General features: G+C 36.4%; 1 protein-coding gene across 2 annotated transcripts in view; it reads left to right on the top strand.

Annotated features, from left to right (window-relative positions):
- PTPRR (protein tyrosine phosphatase receptor type R) overlaps nt 1–27682 on the top strand; it is a 361573-nt gene that overhangs the window by 284255 nt on the left and 49636 nt on the right. For both annotated transcript variants that reach the window (XM_007503044.3, XM_007503046.3), the window contains 2 exons: nt 12859–12938; nt 13352–13489. In XM_007503044.3, coding sequence (XP_007503106.1) covers nt 12859–12938; nt 13352–13489 — 218 coding nt within the window. The remainder of the gene's footprint in view (nt 1–12858; nt 12939–13351; nt 13490–27682) is intronic.

Raw genomic sequence — 27682 nt, 5'->3', positions numbered from 1 at the left:
ACTTGCCCCAGGTCACACAGCTAGGAAATGTCTGAGTTCAGACTTGAACCCAGGACCTCCCAGCTCTAGTCCTGGCTTTAAATCTATTAAACCACCTAGCTACATCTCCCCAACCTCCCCATTACTTTTTTGTTTTGTTTTGGATTTTTAAAATTACTTTATTTGGTCAATTTCAAACATTATTCCTTGGTTACAAAAATCATATTCTATTCCTCCCTCCCCTCACCCCATCCTCCCCGTTGCCAACATGCAATTCCACTGGGTATTACATGTGTCCTTTATCAGAACCTATTTCCATGCTGCTGATGTTTGCACCAGGATGTTCCTTTAGGGTCTGACATATCCCCAATAATATCTCCCTAGACTCATGTAATCAAGCAGTTGTTTTTCTTCACTGTTTTTACTCCCAGTTTTTCCTCTGAATGTGGATAGTGTTGTTTCTCATAGATCCCTCTAGGTTGTTCATGATCACTGCATTGCCACTAATGGAGAAGTCCATCACCTTCGATTGTACCACAATGTATCCATCTCTGTGTACAATGTTTTCCTGGTTCTGCTCCTTTCGCTCTGCATCACACCCTGGAGGTTGTTCCAGTCTCCATGGCATTCCTCCACTTTATTATTCCTTTGAGCACAATAGTATTCCATCACTAACATATACCACAATTTGTTCAGCCATTCCCCAATTAAAGGGCATGCCTACATTTTCCAATTTTTTGTCACCACAAAGAACACAATTATGAATATTCCTGTACAAGTCTTTTTCCTTATTATCTCTTTGGGGTACAAACCCAACACTCCTATGGCTGGATCAAAGGGCAGATAGTCTTTTGGTGCCATTTGGGCATAGCTCCAAATTGCCCTCCAGAATGGTTAGATCAATTCACAACTCCACCAGCAATGCATTGATGTCCCAATTTTGCCACATCCCCTCCAGCATTCATTACTTTCCTTTGCTGTCATGTTAGCCAATCTGCTGGGTGTGAGGTGATACCTCAGAGTTGTTTTGATTTGCATCTCTTTGATTTTAAGAGATTTAGAACACTTTTTCATGTGCTTATTAATATTTTTTATTTCTTTAACTGAAAATTGCCTATTCATGTCCCTTGCCCATTTATCAATTGGAGAATGGCTTCATTTTTTTGTACAATTGATTTAGCTCTTTCTAAATATGTGTAATTAGATCTTTGTCAAAAGTTTTTGTTATGAAGATTATTTAATAATAGCAGTGATAATGGGCATCCTTGTTTCACTCCTGATCTTATTGGGAATGCATCTAGTTTATCCCCATTGCAGATAATGTTGGCTGATGGTTTTAGATAAATACTATTTATTATTTTTAGTAAAGACACTTCTATTCCTATACTCTCTAGTATTTTCAATAGGAATGAGTGTTGTATTTTGTAAAAGGCTTTTTCTGAGTCTATTGAGATAATCGTGACTTTTGTTGATTTGCTTGTTGATATCATTAATTATGTGGATGGTTTTCCTAATATTGAACCATCCTTGTATTCCTGGTATAAATCCTACCTGATCATAGGGAATAACCCTTGTGATGACTTGCTGGAGTCTTTTTGCTAGTATCCTATTTAAGATTTTTGCATTTATGTTCATTAAGGAGATTGGACTGTAGTTTTCTTTCTCTGTTTTTAACCTGCCTGGCTCTGGAATCAGTACCATATACGTGTCATAAAAGGAACTTGGTAGAACTCCCTCTTTGCTTATCATGTCAAATAGTTTGTATCGTGTTGGGATCAGCTGTTCTTAGAATGTTTGATAGAATTCACTTGTGAATGCATCAGGCCCTGGGGATTTTTTCTTAGAGGATTCTTTGTGGCTTGTTCAATTTATTTTTCTGATATGGGATTATTTAAGAATTCTATTTCTTCTTCTGTTAATCTAGGCAATTTATATTTTTGCAAATATTCATCCATATCACTTAGATTGGCATATTATTGCCATATAATTAGGCAAAATGATTTTTAATGATTGCCTTAATTTCCTCTTCACTGGAGGTGAGGTCTCCCTTTTCATCTATAATACTGTTAATTTGGTATTCTTCTTTCCTTTTTTATTAGCTTGACCAGTATTTTGTCTATTTTATTTGTTTTTTTCAAAATACCAGCTTCTAGTCTTATTTATTAGTTCAATAGTTCTATCACTTTTGATTTTATTAATTTCTCCCTTAATTTTTAGGATCTCTAATTTAGTTAGTTTTCTTCTGGGGATTTTTAATTTGTTTGCTTTCAAGCTTTTTGATTGCATGTCTAATTCACTGACTTCTGCCCTCTCTAATTTGTTAATATATGAACTCAAGGATATAAATTTTCCCCTGAATACTGCTTTAGATGCATCCCATAGATTTTGAAACGATGTCTCATCATTGTTATTTTCTTCAATGAAATTATTGTTTCTATGATTTGTTGTCTAATTGACTGATTTTGGGGTATCATATTATTTAATTTCCAATTAATTTTTTATTTGGCTCTCCATGTACCCTTACTGATCATTACTTTTATAGCATTATGATCTGAAAAGGTTGCATTTATTATTTCTGCTTTCCTGTATTTGTTTGCCATGTTTTTATGACCTAGTACATGGTCAATCTTTGTTAATGTGCCATGTGCTGCTGAAAAGGTGTATTCCTTTTTGTCCCTATTTATTTCTCTCTACATATCTATTAACTCTAATTTTTCTAAGATTTCATTCACATCTTTTACCTTTTTCTTATTTATTTTTTGACTTGATTTATCTAAATTTGATAGTAGTAGGTTCAGTTCTCCCACTAGTATAGTTTTACTATCTATTTCCTCCTTCAACTCCACTAGTTTTTCCTTTAGAAATTTGGATGCTATACCATTTGGTGCATACATGTTGATTACTGATATTTCCTCATTGTCTATAATCCCTTTTATCAGGATGTATTTACCTTCCCTATCTCTTTTAATCATGTCTATTTTTACTTTGTGTTTGTCAGATATCATGATTGCAACTCCTGCCTTCTTTCTATCAGTTGAGGCCCAATAGATCTTGGACCTCCAACCTTTAATTCTGACATTGTGAATATCTACCCACCTCAAGTGTGTTTCTTGTAGACAACATATGGTAGGATTTTTTATTCTAATCCACTCTCCTATTTGTCTACGTTTTATGGGGGAGTTCATCCCATTCATGTTCAAAGTTTTTATTGTCACTAGTGTATTCCCCAGCATTTTGTTATCTTCTCCTAGTTCTGTCCTTTCTTCTTTTGCTATATCCTTTTAAACCAGTGGTTTACTTTTAATCAACCCCCCCTAATCCCCTCCCTTAATATGCTTCCCTTTCTGGCTTCTCTCTTTTTGTTCCCTTCTTATTTTTTTTAGGGTCTGTTACGTTCCCACTTCCCCCCCTCTCTTTCCCTCCCTTTTTGTACTACCTCCCTACCCCCCTTTGTTTTCCCTTATCACTTTCCCTGTAGGATAAGATAGAATTCAAGACCCCAATGGATCTAGATGCTCTTCCTTCTCAGAACTGATTTCACTGAGTGTAAGGTTTAAGTATTACCTATTAGCACTCTCTTCCTCTCCTTCTTATAAGAGTATTCTTCCCCTCTCCTTCCCATGCATATCTTTGTGTAATAAATATTATCCTATTTATTTTATTTCTTCAAGTATTTCTTTGTGCCATCTTTGATTCCCCCCTTTTTCTTTTTTTGCATATCATCTTAGCACTCATTATCCCAATCTCTTCCTGTGTATAATCTTCTAATTACTATAATAGTGAATATAATTTTTGAGAGTTACAAATAACATTTTTCCCATATATTAATATAAATAATTTGATCTTATTGTAGCTCTTAAAGAAGAAAGTTTGAACAAAAAAACACTTTTCTCTCTCTTTCTTATTTACCTTTTCATGTTTCTCTTTATCTTTGTGTTTGGGTATCAAATTTTCCACTTAGTTCTGGTTTTTTCTTTACAAATACTTGGAAATCTTCTATTTTTTTGAATATCCATACTTTCCCCTGGAAGGATATAGTCAGTTTTGATGGATAGGTGATCCTTGGTGGAAGACCCAATTCTCTTGCCTTTCTGAATATCATGTTCCAAGCCTTGTAGTTCTTTAGGTAGAAGCTGCCAGGTCTCGTGTGATCCTGATTAGTGCTCCTTGGTATCTGAATTGTCTCTTTTGAGCTTCTTGTAGAATTTTCTCCTTAGCTTAAAAACTCTGGAATTTGGCAATTACATTCCTGGGAGTTGTCTTTTGAGGATTTAGTGAAGACAGTGCTCTATGACCCCTTTCAATGTCTATTTTTCCCCCTTGTTAAAGAATATCAGGGCAGTTTTCTTGGATGATTTCTTGTATTATGATGTCAAGATTTCTGTTTATTTCTGGCTTTTCAGATAGACCAATGATTCTCAAATTGTTTCTCCTTCCTCTGTTTTCCTGATCTGTCATCTTCTCAGTGAGATATATTTTCTTCTATTTTGTCAGTCTTTTGACTTTGCTTTATTATTTCTTGCTGTTTTGCAAGATCATTGGCTTTCAGTTGCCTAATTCTGGTCTTTGAAGACTGGTTTTCCTTTTCAGTTTGGTCTATCCTGCTTTTTGTGGCTTCCAGCTGTTTCTCCAATTGGGAGCTATTGTCCTTTAGACTGTTGTTTTCTCTTTGAACTATTTCCCACTTTTCTTGCCAGAAGGCTTCCATCTTTTTTATAAGCTCCAATTTAAGTTCTTCAAGAGCTTGTGGACAATTTCCGGGTTTTTGGAAGGTTTTGGTGCATTTGTTTGAATTTCCTCCTCTATTTCCTCTCTAGCCTGGATTTTTCCTCCGTAAAAATTTTCCAGGGTCAATCCCTTCTTCTTGTTTTTCTTGGAGGGAGGTTGTTGTTTCTGGACACAATTAGCCATCACTGTGCAGGTTTTTCCTTCCTTTTTAGTCAGAAATCTGAGTGAGATCGGCAGACTCTCTGTGTATGGAGTTGAGGAGCAAGGATTTTGCCTGAGGCAAGCTCTTGAATCTCCTCAGCTTCTGCTGTTTGCTACCCTTCTCTGTGCTATCTTCCTGTGAGCTCCAACAGTCTGAGCTCTTCAACCTACTGGGGTTTCAGGTGTATCTGCTCTCAGGGGGAGGTCTTTGGTGGTCTTAGTCAGCTCCCAAGTACCTAGCAGTGCCCCTTACTCACTCTAGAGGTGCCCCTCGCTCACTCACTGATTCTGGCACTTGCTGGCTCTTACTTTGGCTCAGTAAGTCAGGTGGGGAAGGGTAGATCTGCTCACATTTTGGTGGGAGCTTTTTCCCCCCCTTATAGTGTGAAAATGCCCCAATCCCACGTTCCTTCAATGCTGTGCCCTACTGTAGAGTCCCTTCATTCTCATGAATTTGGTTTTTTTGGTCTTTTGTGAGTGCTGAGGAGAGGATGAGTCTTGCATCTAGACTGCCACCATGTTTACTCAGAAGTCAACTTATTTTGCTTTTTAAGTTCTTTTTCCAATTGTCTTCAGATACTCTTAATTGTTTTTTGAATTGACTTTTGAGTTCTTCCAAAGCCTAGGTCCAATTAGCTGGAATTTCTGCATTTTTGTTTGGTTTTCCTTTATCCTCCTCTATTCCACTTGCTCTTTGTTCATTAGCTGGATAGAAACTGTTGGTTGTAATTTCTTTTTTCTTTTTCTTTGTTTATTCATATTTTTTCCTTCTTTTCCACATGACATTGGCTGTAATCTTTCTCCTCTGATTATTTGCTGGATCTGTGGGTTTGGGCTATTCTGTCCTAAAGGGGCTTCTTCTCTGCTCTGCTAATAAACTGTATTTGGCTGATGTAGCATTAATGAGTCCTGCGGTCAGATCTTCTCTAGTTGGCAGCAGAAGCTGAAGGTGGAGGTGGCTGAAGGGAGTTGTGCTTCCTGCCCTGTTATAAAGATACTCTGTAGTGGTTGCAGCCTTCTCCCTGGGATCCTAGTCAACAAGATTCTTACTGTGACTCTCAGCAGTTGTAGATTGAGCTTCCCTGCCCTCAAAAGACTTATCTGCCCTATTAAAATTAAACCAGGGTGGAGCTGGATATGCCTTGAGGCCAAAACTTCAAGAAGGGGTTTGGGGCAAGACGGAGAGTTTTAGTTGGGACTAGTCTGCCCTCTCTACTTCTCCTCTTGCTACTTTGAGGCTGCCACAGCTGTGGAAACAAGGCAGTGCCTCCAGGATGAAATCCTCTGGAGATTCCAGCTACCACCAGAGACTCAGCACAGTAAGTGGAAGAGGAGTCCTGGGACCTTTTCCTTAAACCTGAGAGGGGGTTTTGCATGTCTTTTAAGTTGAATGCAGCAGGAGGGTCCCCCAGCTCTGTCCTGTAGCTAGATTTGGTTTTTTGTCCCTTCAAAACACTCCATTTTTTATTGGTGTGAAAGGGTTTTCACAGAGGTCTGGACTTTTGCTTCATCTAAGTGGCCATCTCACTTAATTCCCAACAACAAGTGAAGAACAAGAGGACCAGCAACAGATCTATAGCTATACAATGACTGAGCAGAGATCTGGACCTTGCCAACTCTCCATGATAAGTGTATTGAGTTGTTTGGAGAATGCAGATTGAAAATAATATTGAGGTAGTCTATATTGTTAGGCGCTGAGCAGAGGACAAGTCTCGCATCTAGACTGCTGCCATGTTTACCCGGAAGTTCTCCCCATTACTTTTTAAAATCTAAATAATAACAAAATAAATTGTGCCTTTGTAGCCCTTGCTGACTTTCAATATTGTAAATGCTCACACTGAAAATTTTATGACTGGATCCAGCACACCACTAGGGCAATACTTTATAATTAAATTGAAATGTTATTGGATAATAGACTTGTTATGGTAACCATATTTATGGTAACCATGATTACCACATAAGAAAATATGACAGAACTGTATTTATGTTCATTGTGGGAATGATCGCAGTACTCTGTTTACCAATACAGTTATGATGGTTTACCAGTGAGCTGTGACTTATGTCTTGGGGATGTGAGATATAATAATAATAATATTGACAGTGATAATAATAATGATATTAACTAACATTTATATAGTGCTTATTTGCTTTCTTCCAGGCACTATGCAAAGCACTTTACAATTATATCTCATTTACTCTCACAACAACTTCGGACGGTGTTGCCCATTTTACAGATGAGAAAACTATGTTGGACAGTGGTTAAGGGACTTGTCCAGATTCCCACAGTTACTGAGTCTCTGATATTAAATTTAAATTCATGCTTAGTGCTCTATCTAGTATGCCTCCTTGCTGCCACTTAGTCCATAAAGATTAAGTGTCTTGCCAAGGGAATGCATTGGATGCAGGATTGGAGGTCTTCCTGACATAAATTAAATATTCCGTGCAGAGTAATTGCTGCTGTATAGTATTCATAGCATGTGCTGTTCAGTCGCTCAGTCATGTCTGACTCTTCATGACCCCCTGGATCACAGCCATCCATGAGGTTTTCTTGGCAAAGATATGGAGTTGTTTGCCACTTACTTCTGCAGTGGATTCTTTTGTCAGGCAATCAGAGGTGAAGTGACTTGCTCAGAGTCACACATCTAGGAAATGTCTGAACCTAGATATGAACTCAGGTCTTCCTGACTTGAAGCCCATGCTCTCATAAGCACTGAGCCAAAGCTGCCTCTTATTCCTAACATAAAACATGCTACTATGATGATGGTGCTCTAACCTAGTCTCTCATTTGTTTAAAACAAGACTTTTGAACCTAGAGTCTCTGACTTCAAAATAAATATTTTGATAACTGTATCCCAACATGATTCATTTCCTTTGTATTTTTATTTATTTTATTTTATGCATATAAAAGACATTATTCTAAGAAAGCGTTCATAGACTTTTCCAGGCTGCCAAAGTGGTCCAAGACACCAAAGTGCCTAAGATCCCCTGGCTTAAGCCCTGTTATTTTATAATTGAAATGGTAGAAAATAGGTGCTTTCTCTTTTACTAGCATTCTCTTATGTTCTTGATGAAAAAGAATAGTATTTGAGAACCACCAAATCTTAGAAAAATGCTGCAAATTATTCACTTCCATCCATAAACTTAACTTAGCAGCTAAGCAGGGAGCTTGTTCTAAGCCCTTTTATAGGGTAGAGGTCACACTACATCAGGTTCATCACAGGCATTGTAAAAATTAAAGGAAGTGGGCAGGGTTTTTTCAAGGCTGAATGGTTTAGGGTGTTTGTGGAAACTTCTAATAATCAGTGTGTACTGAAAAGGAATGAGAGGTTTCCTGTCCTCATATTGCTAAGAAAAGCAAATTTTCCTGACTAGAGGAGGCTAGGAAGGCAAGAACAGAATTCTCCTTTCTCTAGTGCAGAGACTACTCTCCTGGTCAATCGTGCTTGTAATTACTGTGGAGGGAGAGAGAAATATATATATATATATATATATATATATATAGAGAGAGAGAGAGATACAGATAGACAGACAGACAGACAGACAGACAGACAGATAGATAGATAGATAGATAGATAGATAGATAGATAGATAGATAGAGATAGTTAGAGAGACAGAGAGATAGGTAGATAGAGAGATGATTAGATAGATGATAGACAAATATAGATAGATGTACAGACAGACAGATAGCTATAGATAGATAGATATAGTTGTTCTCACAAATATTTAAATACTTGGATGATTTGTGATTCATTCCTATCATCATTCCCTTTACTAGCACCATTGCAAGAGCCTCCACAATTTAGCAGCAAACTAGGGGTAAACCTCTCTGAACTTAGCTAGGCTTATCCTTATGCAAGAGACCTACAATCTATTTCCAGGACTGTACTTGAAACCCATCCAAATCAATTTAATTTTATATATTTATATTTAATAAGCACCTACTACGTTTATACCAAGCGCTTGGGGATTCAGAGGCATCAATAAAACAGCCTTCAAGAGCTTATTATACCTACTACATATAAATAATTAATTATATAGTCCATATTAAGTTGAGGCAATATGGCATTCTGAAGTATGCTATCAGCTGGTTTTGGAGTCCAGGAGATCTGACTTGAAGTCTTACCTCTGACACATAGACAATTAACTAGAAAGATCTCAGGTACCTCACATCCTCTCATTTCTCAAAGACTCTCTCAATTTTGCATTAAGAGCAAAATATATGCAGATCATCCTGTATAGAAGAAGTTTCCTTACATGGAATTTCCTTTTATAATGAAATCATAAATCTAGATGTTCCCCCAAACACATATACACATACCCACATGTATACATGCACATGCAGTAATACAAAATAGTTTCAAGAAAAAAGGTATTAACAGAGGATTAGGAGATACCTTATCAAGGAGGTGGTCTCTGAAGGAAGTGAGGATTTCTACAAGGTGGACGTGAGGAAGGAGTACATTTCAGATAGCAGGGACAACTTACACAAGACCCAATTCCATCCTACAGACATTTATTAAGTGTGTATTATATACAAGATACTACACGGAGGAACTAAGGACACCAAGGCATTCACTGCTCTCAAGTAGCTTGAGCTCAAGAGGAAATTAGTGGAGAATAGAAATCACTGACTTATTTTATCAAACAATTTGTGTCTTGAAGGTTTTATTATCTCGTTCCTTCTGCCTTAAAAATGACCCTAGAGAATGGGCAGATCACCCTTGTTCAGCACAACTAAATATAAGATGAAAATATTTTTTAAATGACCCTAGAATGCCAAATTCAGTGCTCTTGACACTGGCTGAATCATATGCAACAGCAAACAAGCCAATGTTTTGTCAGTGAATAGTCTGGTAGAAGAGTAACAGACATTTCTTTCCAATGGGTATTTGATGATTTCAGACTGGAATATCTTTTTGCTTTCATATAGCTAGCCAAAGGAGTATGAAAATATGATATGAGGCAGTGTAAGCACACCTACACTAACCTATTTATGGCAAAATCATAGCATTGTCTGCTGGCCTATTCTCAAACCCAAAAGGATTCACATTTGCCAGGTTGTCAAAAATAATGTCCAGGGAGGAAATAATGGAGTCATGGATTTGCCTAATTCTTCTCCAACCTCCATCGTTTGGCAAATGAGTGTCTTTGGGCAAGTAGCATCATCCCAATAGACCTTGTTTTCCTCCTCTGTGAAATGAGAAAATTGGCCTGGATAGACAATTCTTAAGATGAGATCCATGGATCCTCTAAATTATATAGAAATATAGATATATTTTGCCTATTCAAATTCATAAACCCTTAAAATAAATGCATAGATTTTGGGTGGAAAAATACATCTTTATTTCAAAACACTCAGTTGCCTCTGAAATCACGTATTTTTTTTATGCACTTGAAAACATGATTTGGAGAAGAGAGTTCTTAGGTTTTACTAGATTGTCAAAGAGATTCTGACAGGAAAAAAAAAGATCAAGAACCCCTGGGCTAGATGATGATGATCTTCACCCTGCCTTCTGGTTTGGCATTAGTGTGCCAGTTTCCCAATTTGTCTAAATTATTCTCATAGCTTGCCTTTTCTTACACTCATTGACTGATAAATAATCATCCTTCCAGTTCCATGCTCATTTGATTGGCTTATTGATGTGGCATGCAAAGGAATCATGTGAGAAGAATTTTTGGTCAAAGAATATTTTAGGAGTAGGTAAAGCTAGGAAATATATTTACTAATTCTTGGAACAGATCACTATCTCCTGGTCTCCTTTGACTGACATGACCAAGAGACAATCTTTATTTAAAGTTGGTAAAAAAAAAAATCTGTCTCTTCTCCCACTGAAAAGCTGCAAATAGGTTTCAGCACTTCTGGAGCCAAATATATTGATATCATTACTTCCTGCCAGCTGATACATTACATACCTTTATCCCAAAGCTCTTAATCTTAATAGAATATTATCGAGTCTCCAGATCACCTTCTGGTTTGGCATCAGAATGTGCTAATTTAACAATTTATTTAAATAATTTTGAAACCTTGTCTTTGCTCATACTTATGATTCAACAATTATATTCCCAGACTAATTAATTACTTTAACATCTTGTAACATATTGTCCCCAAGGTTTGTTACATTCAGAATGGGGTAAAAGATTGGGCTGCTTCAAGGAGCAGAATGTTGGACATGCCAAAACTACCACCATCTAATTAATTAGCAAGTGTGTTTTAGGCACTGTTCTAAGAAAAGGCAAAAAATGTCCATACCCTCAAGAAACTTACATTCTAATGGAGGAGCCAATAGGTATATATATATATATATATATATATATATATATATATGTATAACTATAAATATGTATCATATGATATAATATAATAAATATAATATTATATATGACATTAATATAATCAATAGTATCTACCTAAAATAGAGTATTTTACTATAAATATTCCATGAAAATATAAACACAATATTTACAAGGTATACACAAGACTATTTTAGAGGTGAGATACTTAATCTTTTTGAATCATAGACCCCTTGGAAGTCTAGGGTAGACTATCAACCCCTTCTCAGAAGAAAATTTTAAAGTATTTTAAATATTTTTAAAAATTTAAATAAACTTAAATTTTAAATATTTTCAAAACAAATTACATAAGATTAAAAAAATAAAACAATTATATTAAAATACAGTTATTAACATATTAAAGGGAAAATGTTCATGAATTTCAGGTTAAGAACATCTACTTTAGAGGGAAAGACCTTTGACCTTCAAACCTTCCTTCTAAGGTAGTAAGTTCCCCATTGCTTTAGATATTCAAGTACAGGACACCAGACTGTATAAAAGTTCTTGAGAATATGACCTTGAACTGAGTTTTGAAAGAAGTCACAGATTCTAAGAAGTGAAGGTGAAGAGAGAGAATCTTTGGGAAATCAAGGACAGTGATTAGAAAATGCCAGGAAGAAAAATGGAGTATTATACATGTGAGAGAGGGGAAGAAATAGACCAGTATGACTGAGCTATAGGTCTTTGATGTTACCTTTCTTCCCAAGTGCTTCCTACTTCAGCATCAACTGGAACTTACAAGTTATAAAAAAAAGATTTATATTGTAAATGGTGTAGACCATTTTGGTCAATTGATGGAGACCATAGAAGAGATAGAAAGGAAAAAAAACTCAGCTACTTCATTCTACCTCTAAGAGAAAGGAACCACAAGAGCACTTCAGTGTAGATGGCTTCCTGAGCAGAGCCATTCTAGAAAAGGACTTGGATTTTTTTTTAATTTGTTTGTTACATTTAAACACCCAGTCAATTCTCTCCCCTCTTCCCATCAGATGAGGCATCATTGAACAAAGGGATATATGTTTATATAAAATGATGTCTTATTTATTTCTATTTATCATTAATTTTTTTGAGTTGAATTGAAATGACAAATTGACTAAAGTCAAGATATTTGTATGTTGTCAAGAGATATTAACAAGATGACTATAAACACCTTTTTATAGGTTTTTGTTCCACATCCATGGCTAGTAATAAAATGGAACATTCCAGAAGCACTATATTATCCAGTTGCTAATTTCACATATCTAAAGGTTGTTCATGTGGAAGACAGATAAATAAATTTGCAATCACTCCAGAAGACAAAACCTATAATGGAACATTTGGGCTCAGTACAAAGAAAAAATTCTGTAGTAATTCTGCCCAACAACATAATGGACTTCCTTCTGGGATAATGAGCCTCTTGCCTAAGATATTCAAATATAAGGTGATTAGGCAATTGTCAGATGTTTTAAGGGCATGCAGATTCCTATATTAGAGGAGAAGTACACCTAAAAGATTTCAAAACAACTTACAACTCTTAAGATTTCATGATTTAGGCATTCATTTTATCCACTGATACTTGAGTTTACAAGGAAATTTTTCCAGTGTAATCTGCTTAATTTTCTTTTTTCTTTTAATTATTAGATCCTCTCAGCAGAGTATGCTTGAAGCCAAAAAATCCAACTGATTCTTTGAGTACATACATTAATGCTAACTACATTAGGGTGAGTAAATAAACATGAATTGATTTCTGGTGATTATAACAGTGTTATGCCTTGCCCATCCTGTCCTCACTTTCCAAATGAGGTAGCCTAACATTCATTTAATCTGATTATTAACTATTTTGTGCTTTTTGCTTAACTATAAGCATTTTCAGTAGTGTTTTTATTATGTCTTCCTTATCTGGGCCTTGGTAGCCTCTTGTTCTCTTGGGTTGTCCAAGTGGGTGCCATAATGCAATGCATGACTTGCTAGAAAACCACCATATCAAATCTGATGTGATATTCAGTGACATTTTCCTAGTCTGTGTTGCTTTTGGACTCACAGAGCTATTTTGTTTTATAGATCTTTCACCTAAATTTTTAGAGCAAGGCATGAATTAAAAGCCAATATTTTTTTTTCTCTGCATTTAAACCAGGGTTACAGTGGTGAGGAGAAAGCTTTCATCGCCACACAGGGGCCCATGATTAACACCGTGAATGATTTCTGGCATATGGTCTGGCAGGAGGACAGTCCCGTCATTGTTATGATCACAAAGCTAAAAGAAAAAAATGAGGTATGATTCTTACATGTTTGCCAACATTGTGAGTGAACCCTCACCGAAGGAAAGATCTTCCACAATTAAAAATGGCATGCTCTTAACAATAGACATTTTAAAGGTGGAAACTTCCAAGTATTTAGTATTTTTAAATTTTTTATCATTAAATTTTTATAATTTCAGATGATGTATTACTAATTTTCTTCTCTGAATTAATATGGTATCTTTCTTCCAAAGAGGTCAAATACTTAGTATGTCCAAAAAGCACTACTGCCATATTGGCATCATCATAGGATCATAGATTTTGAGCTCAAAAGGATCTTAGAAGCCATCTAGTCCAACTCCCTCAAATAAAGAAACTGAGTCATAGATTTCCCTGATTCACACAACTCATGTCTAGAGTATAAATGGAATCCTGGTCTCAGATCTAGCTAGCACTATATTCATCGTACCATTTATCATATCTATTTTAGAGATGGGAAAATTAAGACCTACAGATAATTAGTTGCCTGCCCCAAGATCTTATATGTAACAATATATCTTATATATATATTATACACATCATATATAATATAATAATAATAAGAGGAGAAAAAGGAATCCAAGTTTCCCAACCATTTTAGAAAAATCTCTAATGGAGAATAGGGTCATGGACAACCAGAAGGTAGAGTAGATAGTATTAGACTTGGAATCAAGATGTTCAAGACTTGCCTTGAGCATGTGGATTTGTAGCTATGCAACTCTGAACAAGTCACTTAACTTCTCTCAACCTCAATTCTTTATCTACAAAATGGGGACAATAATAATAACACCTTCAGGGTTGTTGTAATGATCAAATGAGAAAATATTTGTAAAGCACTTTGCAAACCTTAAGAATTACATAAATGCTATTATCATCCTCATCTTCCTCCTCCTCTTCATTAGATCATAGATTAAGAACTGGAAAGAGACTTCCAAGGTCATCAGGTTTAACCTTTTAATTTGCCACATAAGGAAATTGAGGCACAGAGGGTGAGGTAGTCTTGACCTGGGGTCTTCCCCAACTCCACATCCAGTACTCTATCCACTTTCAGAAAAATAAAATTGTGAAACTTCTTAAAGTGTTAGCTGAAATTTGTTACATGCTTCAAGATATATTGGGATCAAGGCAGACATTAATCACCCTTCCAATACCCTGACCATATTATTTCTCATCTGCCCAAACCAGGATAAATTCTATATCCACCCCATTTCAACCACAAACAAGAATGCCTCACCCCTCATCATCACTGCAAAATAAACCACCTCATGTAGTCTGAAGTCCAAGATTCTACTCTCTGACCACAGTCTCCTGTCTTTCCAGTCCTCTATTCCCTACACACCCAAGACTTAACTTTGTCTTTATTGGGATCTCTAGGCTTTTGAATTTTACCCATGATTCAAGTCCAATCTCCAAATTCAGACTTCAGGAACTTAGATCCTCTGCTCAGCTGATCCATCTATTTGGTCATTAGCATCCCAGCACCCTTCACTCCCCTAAACTTGCCATTGGAACAATCCTCAAGCCTGTATAAGCCCCACTTAATCAACTTCTCTATTTGAGGGCTTCTGAGCTTGGTGATTTTGCTCCAGCAAATCATAAAACTGGATTGATTTCATTTACTATAAATTTCATGCTCCCTAACCTGAACTGAGCATTTACTTTTCCTCAATAATCCTTTTGTTCAACCCAGCTCCCTACCTAAATCTCAACAGATGACCTCATTGCTTTTTTTCCTAACAGCTCAAAAAATGGGTGTGTGTCTTCACACATTGACTCTTCCAAAGCTTCCCGCTTCACCTGTGTCTTTTATCACATAATCACTTCCTTCTTCCATGGACCATGCTTTATTCATTGCTGCATCTCTCATGGCAGTTAGCATAGATTCACACTAAACTAATAAAGGATGCATTGAACTGAGTTCCATATTAACAGTACCAAATATGCTGAAATTCCTATGATTATTTCAGTGTCAGAGAATGGAAGAGCATTGTGCTTCCATCTATATCTTTTTTATAAATGTTAAGACTTATTTACATTATATTCTGGTATATATAAACAATATTCTAGCCTAGAAAATATGAGAAATCATAAAACTTACATTTATACAGCATTAATCATATACAAAGCAAGACCTTGACAGTAACATGAATTCAAGAAGAGAGTTTGTTCTGATGTCCTCATGGACAAAGATGAAGAGATTTTTCTTTTTTTGTTGTTGTTGTTTTTAGTCCAGACCAATGATTTCACGAGTATTGAGAACTTCCAGCATTAGAGATTTAGCGACTTTGACAGTTAATCCATTCATGAACAGCCGTTTATTAAGCACCTACTATATGCCAGGCAATGAGCTAGGGACAAGGAAGACAAATACAAAGACAATCCTGCCCCCAAAGAGCTTACCTGCTACTGGTTTAAACAGTGAGTATGTGTCAAAGCCAGGACTTAACCCTGAATCTTCCTGACTCCACAGTCAGCCCTAACACTATAATCTCTCTCTGAAGGAACAAGGGCCAGATATTTGCAAAATTACGACCATTTGGAATCTTCTGAATGACAGAAGCCAAAAAGGAGTGATTACTAGATCAATGCCAGCTTGGAAGACAGAATCAAGTGAGACGCCTTAAGTATCTCTCCTTGATGCTGTGTCGTTCAAATTTTTATCAATCCAAAGGAAAGAAACTGAGGCAGGTATTTGCATATATTATCTTATTTTCTCCTTATTACAGCCTCATACCACAGGTCATACAAGAACTAGCATTCCCATTTACAGATGGGGACAATGAAGGTTGAAGAGGTGATGTGATTAATCCATGACCACGCAGATAAGTGGCAGAGGAAGGATGTGAATACTTTTTCCATTATTTCATAAGGGTTTTCCAAAGTGAAACATGAGGATGCAACTGCTTACCAAATAGTACTAATAAGCGACACTCTATTGTTCTATGTTATAGGAAAAGAACCTTTGACAAATCAAATTTCTTCCATTACATAGTCTGTCGTTTCTCTTTCATACTTTCTTTCTCTTTAAAATATTTTAATATAAGCCTGGCTTTTAGCACATTCCAAAAATATCATTTGTTCCTCCTCTTTTTCTGTCTGTCTCTTTTGCCTTTTCTCCTCCCCTTTCTTTCTCATTTCCCTTGTTTCTCTTGTTTTTTTCCTCTTCTCTCCCCTTCTCTATTTCTCTCCTCCTTCACATTTATTTTCTCCTCATTCTGCTTCCAATCTTTGCTATCTCTGCCATCTCCAACTGTTTGGCTCTGTTTGTTATGTTCTTTATTTCTCTCTTTTCTCTTTTGATGAACAGCATCATTCATTACCTTCATCTCTACCTTGATGACTTGTTTTTCAATTTTCTCTTATGCCTCTGCCTTCCCTATTTGTCTTCTGTCCCTATTCTGCCCCATTTCTTGAATTCCTAATTTGTCATTTGTCTATATTCACCATCAATCCTCCTTCCCCCACCCAACCCAGCCCTCTTCCTCCCATTTAGCCATCACTGTCAAAATCTATAAAGCATCACAGGGAGAAAGGAAAGCTTCAAAAATTTTTATAAATGAAAGGAGATGAGTCTATATACAACTGTAAAATTATAAAGCTTAAAAGAAAATTTATAAAATTCATGATACCACCATAGTTTGTCCAACTTATTTTTTGTAAATTGCTGATATTCTCAAACTGTACTCACATACTTTCATATTCTACACTTTTCTTTCTTATCTCAAGAAATTTAATGGGGGAAAAGAAGCCCAAATCGCTATTTTATAATCTACTTACATTAATAATGCAGGTGTTCAGGGGCAGAAAATTAGTTTTCCCAAATACAATTATTATTTGGTCATGTTGCATATTTATTAGTAAAAGAAATCCAAAGGAATATTTATGAGAATGAGATAAAATATTGCCTAAGGATTTCGGGATGGGTTGTCATCATTGTAGAAAGCCTATCATGAATTGCCTTCGATTCAATTTATCAGTCAAGTGGTACATATTAATTTTCTCCACTCCATAGTGCAAGGTAGGGAAATGAATCATTAGTTTTCTCATGCTAGAGTTTTAATGTATCAGAGGAGTAAGTTATATCAGTCAATGAGTGCCTATCAAACAAGGTATATAATAAATGACACATAAAGCACGATTATATTTACTTACGAGGGGTGCATTTAAGATAGTAATAATAATATTAAGCAGAAGGTTGCATGCAATATGAGTTTTCCAAAATAGAGGAAGTTCTCACAATAGGAGTTCCTTAAGGAGACAAAATCACAGATCATATAATAATGCTTAAATTATAAATGTAATGATCATAAGAATAATATAATTAAATATAATGAGAATGATTCACATTGATTAAAAAGAAAAATCTTCAAAGTTTCACCAAGTGGTTTCTTTGCCATAACCTTGCTAGGTAGATGGGATGAATGGTATTATCCCTCTTTTATGTGTGAAGAAATTAAGACTCAATTTGGCCAAGGGATTGGACCATGATTCACAAGGAATACATGTCACAACTGGAAGAATTCCCATCTAGATCTTTTCTACTCTGAATCTAGTGTTACGTCCTTTTCACCATTCTGGTTTTCAACATCTGCCTTGGCTTTTTTGGTTTAGCTTGGACATGTCAAATGCTGGTTGTCTCTTTCTCCTACTGCCATGACCCACCTTATCTGTCATTCTGGTCTCATGATGAGCATGTGTTTAGAAAATATATTAAGTCAGGAGCAGCTAAGTGGCTCAATGGATAGAGAGGCAGGACTGCAGATGAGAAGTTCCTGGGTTCAAATCTGATCTCAGATGCTTCCTAGTTGTGTGACCCTGGGCAAGTCACTTAACCCCAATTGCCTAGACTTTACCACTCTTCTGCTTTAGAACCAATACCAAGTATCTATTCTAAGATAAGGGTTTTTTTAAAGGTATTAAAGCCAAGCAAAGATTTTTAAACATGCCAATAAAAGACATAGTAGGAAGAGTGCTAAGCTTGGAGTCAGGAAGACTTGGGTTTTGATCTGTCCTCTAATACTTGCTATATGACTGTGAATAAGTCATTTAAACTTCCTGAACCTCAGTTTTCACATCTGTAAAACAGGAATGCTATTATCTATAGTAGCATCTCGATATAGTTGTGAGAAATAGATAACACATTTAAGTACTTTGTACTTACAGTAATTTACAAATGCCATCTAGTCCAGGGTTGATTAAGTTTTTTCTCCCTGTTTCCTTTTGAATTTATAAGTTAGACATGAAAAAGAATCCTCCCATTTTTAGCCTCTTTCCTTTCAAAATGTCTGGATACTAACATACATTGAATTAATAATATGTCTGAAGTATTATGATTTATGTCCTTTCAATATGTCCTGCTGTATCTACTTCCGAAGAATCAATGCCAGCTCCAGTACTGGTTGTCAAAGTAAATGGGGGGGGGGGGCAGGGGCATGTTTCCTTATTGATATCTAATGAAATTTCATAGTATGTCTAGACTGTCCAGAAATGTGTAGATGATATTATAGAGGAAATACTAAAATGTCAGATATTCAAACAAAACAAGAGAAGAATAGCTTGAAAGAAATGTCTAGTGGCTTTCAGACTATGAGGAAACCGCATGTTTACCAAAGTTGCACTGACTTTCAATTAGTATTTACAGTCATTGTTTTGGACAGACAGTCGTCATTTCCTTCTAATTTAGAGGGAGGAGGAGGAGGAGAAGGCATCCTTAGGAGTTCTCAGGCTTGGTGTTCTCATGGAATTATCCTGGCATTCAAGTAGGAAATTTTGGCGAGAGATGGACCATATTTTCATACTGTATTTCCAGGCCTTTCTTAAATACTTACTTATGTGCCAACTAGAAATAATTGAAATATTCAATAGGAGGAAAATGGGTAGAACAAAGACTGTTTCTACATTTAAAAGAAGGATTTTAAAGATTTAAACATTAAAATTACTTCAATCAGGCAAAGCGGGAGATTCTAATGGAGGAAAAACAAATATGCCAAATATTGGTATCCCAATTTTTTAAAGTGCATTACTCCATCGTTAGAGATGAGATCTGTGCCAGAACCTACAAAGCTTGAAAGTGAAGTCCCAGAATGAACAAATGTTATTTGATTAGATCCGTATTCAGGAGCCAGGCACCCACCCTACCTAGATCCAAATCCAACTTGAAGAAGACAGGTACTCACCTGGAGAAGTTGAATGTATCCTTGTGGAAAATGAAAACAGTGGAAGAATTTTTAAAACAAACCCTAGTCCATACAATAGTGACCAACTGAGGAAGCAAAATGTTAGAGAGATAGTGAGCTCCCTCTCTAGAGAATATCTATGAGTTGTTTAGAGAAATTAACAAAATATCTCAGAAATCTTTTATATAGGGGAACAGCTGGTATATGTTTGAAAATATGTAATATGGCTATCCTTTTCTATGATTTTGTTGCTGTGGATACTCCTTCCACCACCACCAACTCAACTCCTTTATACTTTAGCTTATCTTCATCCTTTTTTGTGATTAAAAAATTAATTGCTCTGAAAACAAACTCCCAATGAGCATCTCTGAAGTTAAACTATCCCTCAGAAGATAAGCATTCAATCTGTTGCCTGGCTCAAAGCCAAAGCCTTTCTAGCTTGGTAGTATAGGTTAGTAGGCTTTGTAGGTATAGCCTCTGAGAACCCAGAGTTATCTTCATATCCCAAAGAACCATGAGAGTAGGACTTTAAGAACAGAGGTATGGTCTGACTCTGATTGCTTTTCTGAATGAGGTAAATAATGACCTTTTGTCATTCACTCATTTTCAGTTGTGTCTGATTCTTTGTGACCCCATTTGGAGTTTTCTTGGCAAGGATGTTGAAGTGGTCTGCCATTTCCTTCTCTAGCTCATTTTACAGATGAGAAAATTGAGGCAAACAAGGTTAAGAGACTTATCCAGGGTCACACAGCTAGTAAGTATCTGGGGTCAGATTAGAAATCGGGGAAAAAAGAATCTTCCTGACTCCAGATCACCACTACCACCACCCCAGATTGGGGACTTGGCTTGAGAGAGAACTTTGCCCAGCTTTGCCCAACCACCCATGTGTTTGCCCCAGTTCCTAGCATTCTTCCCTTCTTTTCTGGCCAGGATATCCATGTGGTTTGCTCTCATCCCCAGGTCTTCTTTCTCCTGCTCTCACTTCTCTGTCCTAGGCACCCACATGTCCTTAAACTATATGCTGGTGCCTTCTCTCTATAGACACTTGTGATTTCTTCCTGGCTCCCTCCTTTCTTCCTCCTTTCCCCAAGTTTGTAAAATCACTTTACATAGAGGTCTATAGTCCAGAGCGAGAACTATATTCTCTATCTGTCCTAGATTGCTTTGAATATTATCTCCCTCATTAGATTGGATCTGGACCTCTTTTTGGATCTCTAATACTTAGCACAGTTCCTGGCACATAGAAGGCATTTAATAAAGATGTAATATAATATACATAATATAATATAATATATAATATATAATATAATATAATATAATATAATATAATATAATATAATATAAGTATGAATCCTGCCCATATAACTGCTCAGCCTCAGGGTAATCTTTCCTCTCTCTGAAATCATTGTATACTGTTTATTTGACTCTTCACAGAATCTGCCTCATGCTTTTAGACAGTTTTTTCATATATACCTTGCCGTTCCAAAAAGATTGTTGACTCATTGAGAAGAATGTCTTGTATTTTCCCAGCAATGCCTAATATAGTGCCTTAAATATGCCAACAAATTTGTTGATCAATTGACAATAATTACAGAATGAATTTTGGTGAAACCATAAATATTTAATATACTGAAGCAATGCAAAAACTCAACAGGAAGTAATTCTAACAGCATGGCATAGTCTAAAAATGCAGCTCTCCCAAGGAGTGGACGCTATAGGTACAGATGGAAACACAACTGGAGGGTGTGCTGGTAATGCTGAATCATCTTACAACATAGTTAGCCAAGATTTCTAGATACATATTTGGACAGCATTCTATTTGTTTCAAGGAAGCAGGTGACTGTCCCTTCTGGAAATGTTAACAAAAGGCTGGGAGAGTTGGCACCCTCGGGAGTCAGATGCTGTTTTAGTTACGATAAAAAAAAAATTAAATATCTTGTGTGAATACAAATCAACAACACTGGGGAAACCTTTTTTTCTTTCTTGGTTTCTCATGGACTTTCCATACATGATGGGAAGAATGTTGTTTGTTTTTTTAAATGAACATTTCTCTTCCATGAATGAATAACGAAACTTGTTACTGTCAAGCATGTTTCATAGTTAATAGAAAGTGTTACTCTATTTTTTTAAATCTCAAACATCACTAAATATTCCTCTTGCCTTTGATATGTGAAGAAGAAGAATAAGAAGGGAAGGAAGTAAAACAAGATAAGAAGGAAGGAGAAGGAAGAAAAAGAAGAAGAAGAGGGGAAGAAGATGGGATAGAGGGAGACCAAATGAGGAGGGAGGAAGAAGAAGGAGGAAGAGGAAGAAGAAAAGGTATAGGAGGGGAGGAAGAAGAGGGAGGAGAGAGAGAGGAAGGAAAGGTGGAGGAGGGAGACTAGAAGGAGGAAGATTAGGAAGAGGAGAGAGGCCATTTGATTCCCATAGATTTTCCTTGTACTTCCTATTCACATAACTCCAAGGACTAGAGAAAACAGAAAAATTAAAGTAGTCTCTGCTCTCAAGTATCTTACATTTTAATGAGAATGGGAGAGAATTCACTGTATATGCAAATAAATAAAAATGCACAACAATTTCCAGAAGCAAAGAGACAGACAATAAATATTTGTTAGGCACGTACTATGTATCAGACATCGTGCTAAGTTCTGGGTTTGCAAAAAAAGTCAAAAGACTGTCCCTGTCCTCAAGAAGCTCTCAACTAATGGCAAAGAGCACATCCAAATAGATATGTATGAGCAAGCTCTCTACAGGATAAACAGGACATAAATAAGAGAGGGGAGGCACCAGAATAGAAAGGGATGGAGAAAGACTTCCTCTAGAAGAGCCCTAACTAGGGCCAGGGGGTACTGGCGTATTGAAGACGTCACATAAGGTTTTATGAAGATCCAGATACCAAATGTGTATGTAGGAATTGGAAGAGGCAGAAAGGTTGGAGCAGAGGGTGGGGGTTGGCGTGGTTAGGGACCACCTGTGCACAGGCATGGAGACTGCCAATAGAATTTCTCAAACTCACCCCATTTAATGTGTTATGAGACTAATTTGACATCAAGCATTCTCTTTTTACTCAAATTCCTTGGCATAGAGCCTTTCATAACTTTTCTCTTTATACTTCTTTATTTAGGAGAGTGAAACCTTCTTTACAAGCTGCTTAAAGGTTCCTAAATTGGATGCTTTTTCTCCTTCTCTTCTCTCCCATTTTCCCCTGAATAATAGACTATTGACCAAACTGCATTCTTCACAAAAGAATTCTGACTGTCTCCATGAATGGGGGAGGGGTCAAGAAGAGGGGCAGTAAGTAGAGGACTGGACTGATTTTTATTTGTACCTTTTTCTTCCTCTATTACCTACTTCTAATTAGTTATCAAGACTCTCCCCCTCAACCCCAAGTTACCTAACCCAGGCTATCTTGGGGCATAGCTTTCACTTCAAATGACTTCTACTTTGAATTAAACTAATAGTTGTAATGGGTGGGAAAAGAACAATTTTGTCAGATTGAATTTTTGAATCATTGTAGAGAGACAAAGCCTCCAAGTTTAAAATCAGAGCTCCTGGTCTTCAATTCCAACTGCCACCAATTGTTTATGTGACCTTGGTTAAGTCACTTCTCTTGTCTAAGACTCAATTTTTCCATTTGCAAAATGATAGAGTTGTTCTTTAGTATCTGAAGTCTCTTCAAGCTCTGAATTTATGGGTCTTTAGCTGCAAGATTCTTAATAAGGTTCCATGACTTAAAAAAAATATGGTTATCATCTTATTTCAATATAAAAACATTCTACAAAAAGAGACTGAGAGCATTGTGAAATGTAAAAACGGACAATTTTGATTACATTAAATTAGAAATTTTTTGTACAAATGCTACCAAAATTCTGCTACCAAGCAGAAAATTGAGGAAAAGAAGGTTCTAGGGAGGTCAGTCTCAAATAGAGTTCTCATATCTGACAGATATAGAGAATTTTTTTCAATTTGTAAGAATGAGAGCCATCCCTAATTAATAAGTGAGTAGAAGATATGAACAGATAGTTTTCAGATGAAGAAATCAAAGCCATATGTAAGTGTAGGAAAAAATGCTCTAAATTTTTACTGATTTGAGAAATGCAAACCAAAACAACTCTGAGGTATTACCTTAAACCCTTCAGACTGGCTAAAATGACAATAAGGGAAATGACAAATGTTGGAGGGAGCATGGGGAAATGGGGACACTCTTATACTGTTGGTGGATCCAGCCATTTTGGAGGGCAATTTGGAATTATACCCAAAGAGTTATAAAACTGGCTATACCCTTGGTCTCTGGTGGGTCTCATTTCCCAAAGAGATCAGAGGACAAGGAAAAGAACCATATTTTCCAAAATGTTTATACTAGCTTTCTTTGTGGTAGCAAAGAATTGGAAATTGATGGGATGCCCAACAGTTGAGAAATGACTAAACAAATTGTGGCATATGATTTTGATGGAATACTACCACACCATATGAAACAGTGAGCAGGCCAATTAAAGAAACAAACTTGGAAAGACCTACATGAAATAATGAGCAATGAAATAAATAGAAATAAGAGAACATTATACTCACTACAGAATTAATGCTAGAAAAATAAACTGTGAATGTTACCTCCAGAAAGTGAACTGAAAGGTGAAAATATGAAAGAATTAATTTGTATAAGATTAAAATTAATATCCAATAACTTCAAGTATTATATTTTATAAGATTTATTAATAATCACTTGAAGTAGGAAAAATACAAGGACAAAAGTAAAAGCACGAGTAAAACTCATTTCCCAGCCCAATCAGGCGAAAGGAGTGCTACATCAAAATATATCCTCCCTGCATGAGGACGTAGGTAAACTCGTAAATAGGATACTGGGATTTAGAGTTCTGGGGAGCAGATTCTAATTATACAATGAACATGGTGGTGGTCTCCAGGAAGATACCTTCTGTGATATGGGAAGGTTAAGATGAGGCTGGGACACTTGTAGATGGAATTTATCATGTAGATTTCACTAAAAGTAAGCTAAACATATAAGAGATTTGTGATTTCATTTATGTACAATCTTATTTTTTTATATATATGGAAATGCTTGTTTTATTTGGTTATGTAAAATTTGGACTAAAAAAAAACCTGAAAAAATAAATAAAAACATTATTCTGAGAATGGATCCAGGGGTTCCTCCAGACTGCCAAAAGGGTCCAGGATATCCAGATTGAGATAGTAATGAAAATAACATAAAATGTGTGCCATTTAAAAATTCCTCAACTAAAATTACTGAGTTGTCCTATCTCCTTTTAACTCATTTTTAATCCCTTTTTGAAATAATAATCATAACATTGTTCAATTATTTCAGGTGTATTAGAATTTGGCAAAATAAAATAAAATAAAAAAGAATTTGGCCTCATTCTGGGACTTTCTTGGCAAAGATACCAGAATGGTTCACCATTTCCTTCTCCAGCTCATCTTACAGATTAGAAAACTGAGGTAGGTGGGGTTAGATGACTTGCCCAGGGTCACACAATTAGTATATATGAAGCCAGATTTGAACTCATAATATAGTCAATGCAAAAAAAATTTGATGATGTTTTGTATCTTTATGTAACCTCATATTCAGAAGCACTGAAACTTTTCTGTGTTCTCTTAGAAGAAAAAAAGAAATAATGTAGCCTGTGTTTAAAAATAAGCTATTGTGTCTCAGAATAGGGATGGGAATGTTAATTAAGGGTGTTTGCATGAACAAGTCACACTTCATTGTCCTCCCAGTTCTGGTTGCCAATTGCTTTGTAGTAAGGAGTCAAGAACAGCCCTCTCAAGAGGCTCCTGGAGTCTTGAGAAAGACCTATTTTATCAAGAAGGCTGGGAAGCTCGCTCCACTGGGTGCTGGCTGCCTGGTGAGCTGGTTCCTTTCATCTCCACAGTGACATCGAGCCTCCCAGGGAGATGCATACTGCTTAGGTCTGATAGTGGATAACGGGGCTCACGTGCCGAGATAGGTGATGACTGAACCTTTCAATGCCTTTTTCATTTCCCCAACATGATGTTATGTGCAAGGCTTTGTCATTCCGGGCATCTCCCGAGAGGCACAGACTTTCAGGACCCCAGTAGATTTCTGGATCTTGCAGAGAAATGGATGACGACATTTGACAGAAGCCAGGTAGATGGATCAGTATGAGTTCTCTTTCCCAACCTGGGTAGATTTCAAGCATCGGGCCACTTGGGAATGCCAAGGCGATGAAGAGGTTTTGTTTTAAAGGAGTTTTTTTTTCTGTCTTACAATATTGCCTTTCAGATTCTATAGAGTCTATATTCTACAGCCATCTAGGTTAAACTCTTCAATGGTTTTGTAACATTCAGCTAAACTCAAAATAATTTAATTGTATTTTAAAGACCTCAAAATGTCCTGCATGGATATGTTTTGGGGAAACAGAGAGTGGAGAGCCCAAGATTCCACCTGGGGAAGTGATTGCAGTAGATCATGACATGGCATGTTTTGGGGTGTTGTGATAGCTTTTCAAGATGTCTTCCCTCCCCCAACTTTCCCTTCCCCTTGCCCCTTCTCTCCAGTTAATTCTTGTGATTTTCGGATGACTCATCTTCTGCTCTGTTTATCCCTATAATTAGTAAAGTAGCAGTTCCTTAAAATAAGACTGTATAAGCTACATTGCAAGTGGATGGAAAGAAACAGGTGTTTAGTGGGTAAAGGAAGGATACCCAAGAAAGAGATGATTTAGGGACGATGGCTTTGCATTTTAAAACTCCATTTTGCTTCCCATCCCACACTCAATAGATATGTGCTGCTTTTTTTTTTCTTTCTTAAAACCTTTACCTTCCAACTTAAAATGAATAGATGGATGGATAGATGGATGGATGGATGGATAGAGATAGATAGATGGATAGATAAGAGACAGAGACAGAGAGATGGATAGATGAATGGATGGATGGATAGATAGCTAGATATTATGTGCCACCTATTATGTGACATTGAAATATGATCTAATTTGATCCTCAAGACAACCCTGGGAGGTAGATGTTAATATAATTCCCATTTTCCAGATGAGGAAAATGGGGAAGACAGAAGACTAAATGACTTGCTTAGGGCCACACAACTAGTAACTACTTAGCTTCTAAGTTGAATCTAGATCCAGCACTCTACTATTCCAACCAACTGCCTAGGAGTGTGTGGATGTGTATATTCACACATGTATATTCAGGAATATATAGCTATTTGTATTTATATAGTATATATAATTTGTTATTTATTTGTATTTATGTCTGGATATATATATCCATGTATATGTGCATACATTTATATGTGTTTATTATTTCTATATGCATATATCCACACTATAGATTATGTACTTATATATTTGTGTATATATACTTATAAATATATTTCTTGATCTATATATGTATATATGCACAAATATATTTATTGATACACACGTGTGCATATGTATGTCATGTATTGGCATAGCCTATGCACATACTCATGTATGTGTTTACAAACATACACACTATATGTGATCTGTTGAATATGACAATCTATTTGGACAGGAGTAAAAAGATGAGGTGGGAGACATGTAATTTCATCATTATAGCCAACTCCAGATGTGAAAACACTCTCTTCAGGTGCAGATCAGTAACAACCAGAAATTTCTAATCAAAATGTTGCCTGAGATACTGAGGGTTAAAGGAGTTGCTGATGGTCCCCCACCTTATGTATGTATGTGTGTGTAAGTGTACATACATATACGCATACATGTGTGTATGAGAGGTTAGACTGCCCAAGCCTCTCTGTTTCCAAAGCTAGACATGTACTCATTCTGCCCATCTGCTTCTTCTCAAAATTGAATTATTTGGGGTCAAAATTCTATAAGCTAAGGGGCAACTAGATGACTCTAGTGGATTGAGAGCCAAGACTGGAGACCAGAGGCTCATATCTAGCCTCAGACCCAGCCTAGCTGCGTGACCCTGGACAAGTCACTTACCCCCTATTGCCTAGCCCTTGCCACTCTTCTGCCTTGGAAC

The sequence above is a fragment of the Monodelphis domestica genome, chromosome 5 (genome assembly GCF_027887165.1).
Source record: "Monodelphis domestica isolate mMonDom1 chromosome 5, mMonDom1.pri, whole genome shotgun sequence".
Taxonomy (NCBI): Eukaryota; Metazoa; Chordata; class Mammalia; order Didelphimorphia; family Didelphidae; genus Monodelphis; species Monodelphis domestica.
This window is presented reverse-complemented; position numbering and strand designations above follow the sequence as displayed.